General features: G+C 45.9%; 1 protein-coding gene across 1 annotated transcript in view; it reads right to left on the minus strand.

Annotated features, from left to right (window-relative positions):
• The window catches only part of TADA1 (transcriptional adaptor 1), a 22,327-nt gene extending 14,238 nt beyond the window's left edge, over positions 1–8,089 (minus strand). Inside the window, exons 1-3 of the mRNA XM_015423870.1 lie at positions 7,954–8,089; positions 3,512–3,603; positions 2,879–2,944 (exon numbers count right to left, since the gene is read on the minus strand). Coding sequence (XP_015279356.1) covers positions 2,879–2,944; positions 3,512–3,603; positions 7,954–8,027 — 232 coding nt within the window. The 5' untranslated portion in view covers positions 8,028–8,089. The remainder of the gene's footprint in view (positions 1–2,878; positions 2,945–3,511; positions 3,604–7,953) is intronic.
• Between the last annotated feature and the right edge of the window lie 4,579 nt (positions 8,090–12,668).

Below are 12,668 nucleotides of genomic sequence, written 5' to 3' on the forward strand. Positions count from 1 at the left end.
ACTGCGCTCAGGGTCACAAAATCGATTGGCCTCCCAGGTCCTAAAGATGCCGGGCTGGCCACAACCAGGGCCAGGGCCTTCTCAGTGGTAGCTCCGTACTGGTGGAATGAGCTCCCAGAAGAGATCAGGGCCCCCAGGACCTTTTACATTTCTGCAGGGCCTGCAAGATGGAGCTCTTCCACCAGGCCTTTGACTAAGGAGCCGCGCCAAATAACTGAGAAGTGACAGTGCCCTGGTCCTTGGCTTACCACCAACAGCCTGTGCTGTTGCCTAAATATAGAGACCAAGACGAGCCAACAACCAATATAGATCATCTGATTACAACACTAGTATTGGTTCTGCCTTCTCTAAGCATTCTTATAAGTACCTGATCACTTACTAGCACTTTATGACAATGTAAAGGTTTATTATTTGTTTTAAGATTGTATATAATTTGTTACCTATAAATTTAATCTCGTTGTAAGCCGCCCTGAGCCCGCTCCGGCAGGGAGGGCAAGGTATAAATTGAATAAATAAATAAAGTTATTCACAAATTCTTTCATTTCTCAACAGTTTTCTGCACTGCATCCACAAGCATTTTTCCCCTTGTCCTTCCATTGCTTTCTCAACTCCTTCTAGCATGAGCTGTGCCATACTGAATCCCACAATATCCATCACCTCTACTTTCATTGTCTCATGTTTTAAGAGGTTAATTATGTTTTTATACTTTGTGGAAGATTTCACCAAATCGTTTTTATTCTTAGGAACAAAAGTCCTTAAAGTACTTCATAACTAAACTGAAAACAATCTGCCTTCTCACTGGGAAGTCATCATGTTTCCAAAAAATGCAGTAATGAAAACAGAAAAACACAAACTGCATTCACAAAAATCAAAGAAATGCTGACTTTATTGACCAATTTTTTAAAACAAATTACTGACCAAGATGAAAAAAACTGACTTTTACTAATTTTACTGTCCATTTTCCACCCCTGAAAACACTACTCTAATTTTGTAATCCTATTTCTTGCACTGCTGACTGTGTATGTAATGTCCTGGGTGCATTGTTTTTAACTGTGTGATCCAGCTCAGACTATATGTGAAGTAGGTCGTTAAATAAATAAAATTTTCGACATGTGATTAGCACTGTTAAATTTGAATCAACAGGACTGGTCTCCATCCTCCCTTCCCTGTGCATCTCTTGTAAACTGCTTGCGGAACACACACATATTGCTGTGCGGCTCTACAGATGTCGTCTGTGCTGAACCATAATGCGACACTAACCCTTCTCTCCTGGGAATCCTACTGTGATGGGTTCTGCAGGCAAGCCTTCTAACCACTGGGCTACATACGCCTGTGATGAAGGAGGTATGAGTGGGCTATTCCTAGTAGCCTGGCAGTACACTGTCTTGAGGGAATGTGTGTGCATTTGGTTGGATGATGTAACTTCTGTGTTCTAATTCTTACCACTGCAGGGTGTTAATCAGCACCTCCATTGCTAAATGTGAAGTGTGTTAGTCAGCTACATGGTAGGCGGTAAATTAGTTTCAAGGAACTGTGTGAGAGTGCTTAGCACTGCTGTTACATTGCCTTTTGTTTCTTCTGCTATTATTGTGTTCCTGACTTTGCTCCTGGGGCGATCCCAAAATACCAGCATAGCTGTGCTATAGGTTCTGCCCACCCCTCCGCTGCAGAAGACTTGCACTACCTTGGCATCAAGTCCATGCAGGACATACTGAGAACCCTGTAGACGGTGTCACAGCTCTTGCCATAGGTACACCCAGTATCAAGTCCATGCAGGACCTACTGAGAACCCTGTAGACAATTGGTGTCACAGCTCTTGCCATAGGTACACCCATGAAAAATGGGTATACTTTCTATGTTGTGAGAAATACCTCTGACAAACTGATACTGGTTAGCCCAGTTCTTAACCGTCTCCTGTATTTGGCAACAGAGGCAGCACCGGCCAAGAGGGACGTTCTGTCACCATCCCAAACACAGAAAACAGGCAGGGAGAGAAGTCACCCCACCTTGCTGTGCTTTAGACTGATAATAAATTCCATCCATCCATGTCTGAACACAGAAAATGGCTCATTCCAGGTGCAGATTCCCTGTTCTATTCTCCCATCTGCCCCAATTCACTTTCCCAGGGCAAAACTACCTCTGATGTTACAGATTACCAGCAGCAGTCCCAAGATCCCCACCAAGGTTAGAAGTACATTAGCTTCCGGGCTGTAGCAAAAAGTTGCTCTGAAAAAGCAGCTCTGTTTCTGGGGGCCAGACAATATACAGCATGAAAGATAGGCCTATCGGTGGCTACTAGCCATGGGGACTGAGGGGAACCTCCACGTTCAGAGACACTAAACCTCTGAATCCCAGAGCCAGGAAATAACATCAGGGGAAGGTCTTGGCTTCTATGCCCCATTGTTGGCCCGCCAGAGGAACTGGTTGGTCACTGGATGAAGACAAGATGCTGGACTAGATGGACCACTGGTTTGATCCAACAGGGCTCTTTTTATGTTCTTATCTAACCATATTTAAGTGACATTGATAAAGATACTAGAGCATGGGGTAAAAGGAACTCACAGCTAAACTCACAGGTACTTGGAAAGCTTGGACATGGCCAGAGGCATAAACCCTTAGCCACCCAGTACCTCTGGATGAACCAGCAACTAATTCCTGACCCACTCAAGCCATGTTGTTGGTTTTTTTCCTGGTTTATCTACGTTGTGTTTGTTGTTGTTGTACACCACTTTGGGTTTCACTGGGGGAAAAGCAGAATACAAATACTTAAATAAAAGCCCATAAAGTACAACATTGCCAGTAGAACCATGCCTAAGATAAGCATACCTCAGCTATATATTTGAGTCCAGATGCTTGAGAATTATTATAGTTGACTTACCAGGTGCAGAAACCAAGATCTGGCATCGAGTGAGAATAGCCAAGAGGAAATCATTGTGCGAATGGACTGCCAAAAGGAAGGGGAAGAGGGAACAAAGCTGAGGTAACTCATATAGATGATAGGAAGTAGCCTTGCAATCATTTCAGTGTTTGTACCAGCACCACATACAGCATGGGCTGTGTATGTTAGCATGTAGCGTAATAACACTTACTCATGTAAGAATTACCATTGTAAGACATTACAGCTGTGTACAATAAACTTATGTTCAGTATATTTTTATTCTATGCGAAAATGAAGAATTGGATGCTGGACACATATTTCAGCATCCTGAGAATCTCAGCTTTCATCTTCTAAAAAGCCCTTCAAACTGCTATAAAAATACACTTGGAAATGTATCAGCAATGCCCAGAGAAATCTCTGAAACTGGGGGACGGACTAAATAAAGTCTTCATTAGTCATGGTGTAATTTCACTTTCCCCATTCCCATGACCTGCCACAGCTGAATCATTTTAGAGAGGGCAGTTGTAGACTGACATCTGGCTGACAGCACAGTCATCCCCAATCTCAGTTATGTGCATTTATTGATGGGAATATGGAACACAGGCAAAAGAACTCAGAGATGTCTTTTCTTACCATTGTCTTGCGTGAGGAGCCTTCGAGCTTCCAGGTCAAACTCTTCTTTGCTGATCTTTTGCTTAAACCACAGCTTTAAATTAGCCCAGTATCTGTACAAAGTATAAGCAACATTCTATAAGTGATAAGTTCTTCCCATCAAAATCTATCCTTTTTCTCTTAAATGGCCCATCATGTCATTTCCTAGAATACAATAAGAGGAACTGCAAGGATTGTCTACTCCAGGACCAGGGAGGACACTGGCTTCAATGAGAGCATTGATTTCAGATTGACGATGAGTACTTGGGCTCCCCTGCGACTTGGAGCATTTCTTAACACCTTTTTAAATTCTAATGAGGGCCTAAGAACACAGCCTGGTGCTAGAGAGCAGGGCACATGACGTGATGTGGAAGGATAACCAGAGATTTGCAGGTGCATGCTCCTAGAAGTCCCAAAAACAGAGGCAGCAGCCATGTGGCCTGTTCATCACCAGGGCCTGCCTACCAGTCATCCACCACTTTGGGGCAGGGTAGGAGAAGTAGACTCTCCTCTCTAGTAATGGTCAGATGCTTCCTGTAGCTCTCCCAGTCATAATGTAACTTTTAGGCTTTAATGTTAGATCATTTATCTTTAGAAACTGAGACATGTTGTACTGGCAAGTGACCATAGTTCGGGGATCATGGACTGTAACATTTAGCTGCAACCAGCTCTAAGTGAGCTACCATTTGGGCACTGGCAAACTCCATGCTCTAGTTTTAAAAAGAAATGATCCTGCAAGCCTGAAGTCTGTCTGTCCCCAATCTATACCAAAGCCCATCTTTCAATTGCTTGTCCCCATACTTCTGCTCCATCCTTAGAAATGATATTTTCACAAATAGTTTCAGGAAAAAAGTTCCTATGGCTTCTATTGCTAACTTGTTCCATTGTCCATCTGATACGACTAGACCATAATTCCCATGACCAGTTTGACTTCATATAATTTAAATGTGGATATTCAGGTGCAAACGAGAAGGTTCATTTACTACTGTGTAAGTCAGGGGATTTCTTAAGCTTAGCTTACAAGATGTGAGGGGGGGAGTCAGTTGCAAAAATCCCTCTTTACTATTAAAACACACAGGGACCCTGTCTTCCTTCTCTCGCCATCATCCTTATTTTAACCTTGCAAGACATTTTGCAAATAATTTGTTGGACCTCATGTGTTTTGTTTGTACAAATGGGACTTCTGCTTGTCTGAGATTTTTGCCTATCCCCCTTCCCACTGCATACCCCCTCCATACTATTCACAAAGGGTCTCTTCCCCCGGAAGCAGGAAGTTCCATTCCACAAACACTGCTGTGGTCACAAGTGTGTGAGACCCAACCCAGTGCCTCTAAAATTGAGCTATTCCAGCATGCAGTAATGGGTCACTTTTTCATTGGCTATTTGAGGATGAATTATAAATCTGACAGGATCAGAGGATACCTTCACCATTCTGTCTTTACGAAATTTAGAATCCTAGTGTTTAATGACAACCTTCTGTTCATAGCAGCAGCAATTATGCAGCTGATGTGGCTGAACTGCCAGCAGGGGGAACTCCTGTTCTCTGTATGTTACCATCTGTAATTTGTGGATGTTACACCTAAGATGATAACCAGGAATCGAATCTTAAAAAGAAGAGGGGGAGGCCAGGTCTTTATTCTTAGAATTACATTTCTACTCTGATTCCACATAAAAGGTTCAAAATAGGGAAGATGTCAGCATTTTCAAATCAACTTAGGCCCCGTTCAGACGGCGAATTTGCTGTGGGACAGCCACGGGTGGTGGGCGGATTATCCGTGGGCGATCACACCCCAACATCTGGGAAGTGGAGCGCACCTGTGGGCAACTCGTGGCTTACCGCCGAAAACACGCAATAAAAAAGTAGTACCTCCAAACGGTTTGCCACGGGCTGCCTCCGGATGCCTGCAGTGTGATCGCGCTGGCGTGCGGCTTTCCCCTCTGGCCCCTCATTTATGCACCAACGCTGAGGGAAGGACCCGTGGTGTGCCGCCGGCGCGTCTGATCATATAATCGCAGATCAAACTGCGCTGGGGCAATTTGCCACGCCTCCGCCCCGTGATATCCGGCCTGTGTGACCGGGACTGGCACTGCTTTCAAACTCTACAAAACTCTGATTATTGACAAACCTACTTGAATCTTTGTTTTGTTTACTGGAAATAAACCTTCCTTAGTATTTAGAAATCCTTATGTTTATGAGATAACTGAGCAGAGCTGCTGTTGCATAGTGGGTAGAATGTCAGATTGGGGATCTGGGATACCCAGGTACAAATCCTGGCTGGGACTTGGGAGCTTTCTGGATGAGTTTGGGCCAGTCATACACTCTCAACCTAATCTTCTTCACAGGGTTGTTGTGAGGATAAAGTAAGCCACTTTGGGTCTCCATTGAGGAAAAAGGTGGGGTATAAATTAAGTAAGTAAATAAATAATAAATACCGAATGAACACTTTGCAGTCAGTCAATTCAGAAGGTATCAGCCACTGACAAGATGCTGATGGACCGACCACATGACTGAACTCAAGGACTGGTTGACAGACTGAGACATATGTTGCGAGCTCCTTCACAAAATGATAGTTCCCAGGGTGGGAGACATAAGATCACAACTCTTAAGCCACTTAAAGCTAATAATGCAGGCCACGCCTATTGACGTGCCTCTCACCTGTTCCTAACTTTCCCTCCTTCACACCACCTACTCACCTGTGCCTGCTTGTTCTCACTCCCTTTTCCATATTCTCCATACAACAAACACTGTACTATAACCACAGTAATCTTTCTCCAGAATGTCCATCCCAGCCCTTTAAAGCTGCCAGAGGAAGCCAAGATAGGCATGCATTTCAAGGGGAAAGATCGCAGTGGCAACTCGTAATATAAGTAAAATATTTTAACACTGTAGTAAGTCTAGTTCATACATTTTCCCTCTACTATACGAGAGTTTAAAGTTGGCCACTTTCTGTTTTCTAGAAAAGGCTTATTTTCAGTTTTGGTAGCCAATGCTTGTTTTGTAGAATTTAATAAACAAAACATAGTTTTACCCAGAATTCATACTCTTAAAATTGGGAGTGTGTCATCTTTGTCACTGTACAATATTACGCAGTTACGTCAGTCCAAGTCCGATGAAATCAACAGCAAGTTCTAGTCCAACTTATGCAGGGTTACACCAGTCAATGAACTGAAAGTGGTGGACACACTGGCAAAACTCTGTACACGTGATGTACTCTGCAATCCTATTATACGGGGTGGGGTGGAGAGGGAGAGATTAAATTAATATATTTATATGTGTGTGTCTGTGCATGACTAGAGCCATGGCATCAGATGGAGGAAGGGGAGTGTTCATTCAGCATGTATACATGTGTACTGAAATGTATATGTACCCGTATATACGTGCATCTCTGTCAGGGTTGCTAGGGATGGTGGGGGTAGGGGTTCCAGCTCCAGGCTGGGAAACTCCTGGAGATTTGGGGATGGAGCCTGGGGAGGACAGGGACCCCAGCGGGGTACAATGCCATAGAGTCCACCAGGGGTCTTGTTGTAGAAAAAGAGCTGCCGGAGCTCATTAGCATAACTCATTAGCATAACTTATTTGCATATGCCACGCCCCCTGACATCACCAGAAGTGACAGAAGGCCACACCCCCTGACATCACCGGAAGTGTGTCAGAAGGCCCGGCTACTTACCCTCCTGCTTCATCCTCATTCCCAAACGGAATGAGGATCGAAGCAGAGGGCGGGGTAAAGAAGGGGGCGGGGATTCACCACGTGACCGCCCCGCCCCCTAGAAGTTCTCTTCCGGAGCTCCGTACCTGAGAGCTCCCCCCCCCCGACTAGAGCCCTGGAGTCCACCCTCCAATGCATCCATTTTCTCCAGGGAAATTGATCTGTGCAGTCTGGAGCAATGTTCCCTCTAAGCTGTAGTCTTGTGAGCAAAAATTCTACTTTGTGAGCTACTGGCATTAAAGTTGTGAGCTCATGATTTGGCTACTGCATAAATTAGTCTGCCCTGGAGCCATCCTTCCTGAGCTAAGGCAAAAATGTTTGAGCTGGAGGCTAAAAAACTGTGAGCTAGCTCACACTAACTCAGCTTAGAGGGAACACTGGACTCTGGAGATGAGCTGTAATTCCGGGGGATCCCCAGGTCCCACCTGGAGGCTGGCATCTCTGTACTGCTACCCTCCCTCCCTCTGATGCCCTGGCTCGAGTCACACATAAAAGAAATACAACCAACGTTTCGGTCTTGATGTGCTTCGATTTTTGCCAGATGAGAACCAGCGTGAGCTTGGGGAAAGGGGAGGCCTCGGGAGCGGCGTTCCGGCGCATGGCAAAAATCAAGACCGAGGCTCAAGAGAGGCCTAGCGAGCTTTTTCTCTCCGCCCCCCTCCCCCGAGTCCGACGGGTAGGGGAAGAGGGAGAGGGGGCCCGGGCATCACTCACTGCTTCACGTTCTCGCCCAGCGCTTCGCTCAGGTTCTTCTTGGCCACCTCCAGCTCGCTCACGTAAGTCGCCATGGCAAAAGCGGCTCCCAGAACCGCCCGCGTCGCCTCAATTGCGAACACCGTCAACCTCAAGAGCAAACCTTTCCTGCGCTGTTTTGTTTGTTTCACAGCTCCCGCCCGTACAGGAATACAGAGGAAGAAAGCCCGACCATGTGACGGCACTTCGCCGTCGCTCCTCTTTGTCCCTTTCCCACGTGACGCGTTTCAGGTCCTTACTAGGGAGGCAAGAGACAGAGCGGCGGGGTGGAGTTGGTGAAAAGGGTAGCGCTGTAAGAGGGGGACGAGGCATGAGCTTTTTCTCGGAGAAACAAAGCACTCTTTCACATAACACGTCGTTAATTTATAGAAATCATTCGGACAAACTGCAGTGCGTTGAAAGAACCCCAGCGGCATTATATATACACCTTCAGAGCCCTCTTAGCCCCAAAAATAAGTCTAGCTCGCCACCTAGTGGTGCATGAAACTACAAGACTTCAGGCTGCCAGAAAGTCTTAGGATCTCCTGGCTATACTACACACAATGCTGTTTAATAATTTATATATCATCTATATAGTTTGTGCCCTATATTGTGTAGGACAAATAAGGAGTGTTACACTGAGATTCATTGAGGGGTTGAGGTTCAGTTGCATTGCAATACTACTGTGTGCTGTCTGTTGTCTGTTTCTACTGTAATTTTTGCATCATTGGATGTATCAAGTTTAAATGCAATAAAACAGCTACTTTGAGGTTCCGCACTGAGTGCTCTGGGAGGTTGATATGTTCTCCTACAGGTTTCTCAGTTTTATGATTCTTGATGTCAGGTTTGTGTCCATTTATCCTTTGGCACAGGGCTTGACCTGTTTGCTGTTTTATTGCAAAGGAATTTCAGAAGCAGATTGTGAGAACCCCCAGGACTTTGAACAGAGATATCAAGTTCTTAGCACATGCTAAGTCACTCCGTTCTCGCTTATACCCAGAATTAAACTTTATTGGTCTTAAAGGAGCCACTGGACTCAAACTTAGTTCTCACATCTGTTTGTTAACTCTTTTATTATGTGTATACTAATTTGCTGCTGCTCACAGATCGTAAAGGTAAAGGTAAAGGTTCCCTTGCTCGAAAGCCAGTCGAATCCGACCCTAGGGTTGCGGTGCTCATCTCCGTTTCAAAGCCGAAGAGCCAGCGCTGTCCGAAGACGTTTCCGTGGTCATGTGGCCGGCATGACTAAACACCAAGGCGCACGGAACGCTGTTACCTTCCCACCGAAGTGGTACCTATTTATCTACTTGCAATGTCTTGCTTCCGAACTGCTAGGTTGGCAGGAGCTGGAACTAGAGACAGGAGCTCACCCTGTCTTGCGGCACCCGGGTCTTGAACCGCTGAACTACTAACCTTCCACAGCCTGCAGTTCAGTGTCTTAACCACTTGAGCCACTGCAGCTCACAGATCTTACCAACTGCTTTAATCCAATCTTAGCTATCCTTATTGCTCAGTTACTTATGCAATCCTGACTCTAAATAACCCTTATTGGCAACCAACCCCCCACATCTATGTAATGGTTGTGGAAGTCTTGTTTCAATGCATCTGGAGAGGTGTATATGCACATGAAAGCTCATACCCAGAATTAAACTTTCTTGGTCTTAAAGGTGCCACTGCACTCAAACTTTGTTCTGCTGCTTCGGATCAACACGGCTACCCCACCTGAATCAAACTTTATTCCAGTATCAGCTTTTGTCAGGCAGTGCTCACTTAGGTGTCTGAAGCATTATGTTCATTTGACAGATATATTTATACTCAATAGTATAAACAACAGAAGGGGGGTTAGAGGGTATTGTTACAAAGAGAGATCAGAAGATTCGGTTTTGTCATGGCATAGCATACATTGCAAAGCACTGATCATTTATGTCTCAAGATTTCAACAGGAAGCCAGTGATCCAATGAAAATAGCAGTTGATCTACAAAATGGATTAGTTTTACACTAGTTATATTCTCACAGTACCCCTGACCTGGATAGCCCAGGCTAGCCCAATCTTGTCAGATCTTGGAAGCTAAGCAGGGTCAGCCCTGGTTTGTATTTGGATGGGAGACCTCCAAGGAATGCCAGGGGTGTGACATGGAGGCAGGCAATGGCAAACCACCTCTGAATGTCTCTTGCCTTGAAAACTCTACAGAGTTGCCCTAAGTCAGCTGTGACTTGATGACACTTTTGTCCACCACCATATTGTCACAGTAGTCTGGTATATTGTCTCATTTGTTCTAAGTCTTTTATGTTGGACTGGATGGATGGGCCATTGGCCTGATCCAACATTGGCTTCTCTTATGTTGAGGTGTACTTATGTTGCTCTTACTTAAACAAAAGCTTCGCAACAGAACAAAGTCTGAATCTAGTGGCACCTTTAAGACCAACAAAGTTAAATTCTGGGTATAAGCTTTTGTATGCATGCACATTTCTTCAATCATATCTGGAGGTTCAATCCAGGCTCAATCCTCAGCATCTTCCACCACCAAAATACACATACAGTGGGCCCAATCAGTATCCTGCACATACACCATGGTGAGGTAGGACTTCTCCTGATGGGTCACTGTTGTACCCCAGGGCAGCCTCACTTGCAATGCAATGTAGAAAAGCCCCAGTGGAGGCCTCAAGAGGAAAGGCCTGTGAAGTAGAGGACTCCTACAGAGGAAAGGCCTGTGAAGTAGAGGACTCCTACAGAGGAAAGCCCTGCTCCAGAGTAGGCCAAAAGAGCCAGATAGCAAGTGAGGGAAAACTGGAAGAAGGACACAGCTGGTTGACAAGGGAAAAGAGCTGGTGAGCAGGGCAGCCGGAATGAACCAGGCCTTCCTAGAGACAAGGGTGATGATTGTTCTGGGGGAGAGAACGACAGGTAGTGGAGCCATGGTGAGGTAGGACTTCTCCTGATGGGTCACTGTTGTACCCCAGGGCAGCCTCACTTGCAATGCAATGTAGAAAAGCCCCAGTGGAGGCCTCAAGAGGAAAGGCCTGTGAAGTAGAGGACTCCTACAGAGGAAAGGCCTGTGAAGTAGAGGACTCCTACAGAGGAAAGCCCTGCTCCAGAGTAGGCCAAAAGAGCCAGATAGCAAGTGAGGGAAAACTGGAAGAAGGACACAGCTGGTTGACAAGGGAAAAGAGCTGGTGAGCAGGGCAGCCGGAATGAACCAGGCCTTCCTAGAGACAAGGGTGATGATTGTTCTGGGGGAGAGAACGACAGGTAGTGGAGCCACAGCTGTCTCGAGGCAAAATCCTGTAGTAATGGTGCAGTGGCCAGAGGTAGTGACGGAAGGACCTTGGCTTGGGATCCTGGGTGCTGACCTGGAGTCTTAATGGAGGCAGGTGGATGCTGTCATTGGTAGGTGAGCCAGTTTGGTGCAGTGTTTAAGAGCGGCAGACTCTAATCTGGAGAACCAGGTTTGATTCCCCACTCCTCCACATGCAACCTGCTGGGTGACCTTGGGTCAGCCACAGTTCTCTCAGAGCTGTTCTCTTAAGAGCAGTTTCTATCAGATCTTTCTTGGCCCCACCTACCTCACAGGGTGTCAATTGTGGGGAGGGGAAGGGAAAAAGACTAAGCTGGGAAAGAGACTAAGCTGCTCTGAGACTCTGAGTGAAGGGTGGGGGTATAAATCCAACTCTTCTTCCTCCTCCTCCTGGCTACAGTGTAGTTATAAGCTGGAGGCTGTCATTTCAGAGGCTGGAGGAAGATAGAATACAGGGGTGGAGGAATGGCCACTGGCCCTTCGGCACTTGACCAAAGACTTGCAAACAAGTTTAGTGGGTGGGGGCTTGATCTGATCCTGCAAGAACACCAGCACTTTAAAGAAAGTAGGTCCCAAGTTGACTTGCTTTGGGCTATGGCTGCAACCACAACATGATGCAAAAGTACTCTTAGCAGACACACTGCCATGTGTAAAAGGCACCCCATTGTGCCACCATTAGAGAAGAGGGCAAGGCCACAGGTAGACCTTCCACCCCAAAATGAAAACAGTTCCTGACCAGGAAGTCTGAGCTGTAGACCTTCCACTACTGTTCCTATCAAGGCCAGGCTCATAGCACAGCCAAAGGTCAAACAACCTGGTCAAAGTCTCATCTGGGACATGGAGGAGGAAAGCCAGAAGCCCCTTGCAGAGATACAGTAAAGGAGGGGCTGCAGTTCCATGGAAGAACCCCTGTTTTGCATGCAGAAGGTCCCAGGTTCATGCCTCAGCATCTCCAGTTAAAAAGGACCAGACAATATAGGTGATCTGGAAGACCACTACATAAGACCGTGGACAGCCGCTGCCAATCTGAGCAGTGAATACAGACCTAGATGGACCAGTGGCATGATTCAGTATAAGGCAGCTTCACCTTACACATATAAAACTTAGGTGTAACCAGAAGCAGGAGCCAAAGAGCTCTTTAAACTTTGGTCCCCTTAGCCAGTGGTTTTGGATGAACCCACCACTGAACTCCAGGATTGGCTGAGATATACCTTAGATCAAAGTGGGCTGCTGTGTTGGTACCTTGTTTGGGTTGTTGATTTATTTAGATTGTACTTTTGCATTGTTGTAAGATGGCAGGTGGATGGAGCTGCTGACTCATAAGCTTGCACTGCCTTGCTGCAATATCGCATTTTCCACGTTCTCAACTCAGAATATTTTATGGCTTAGAAAAGGGAAGA

Source organism: Gekko japonicus, unplaced genomic scaffold (assembly GCF_001447785.1).
Source record: "Gekko japonicus isolate JY-2015 unplaced genomic scaffold, Gekko_japonicus_V1.1 scaffold281, whole genome shotgun sequence".
NCBI classification, from domain to species: Eukaryota; Metazoa; Chordata; class Lepidosauria; order Squamata; family Gekkonidae; genus Gekko; species Gekko japonicus.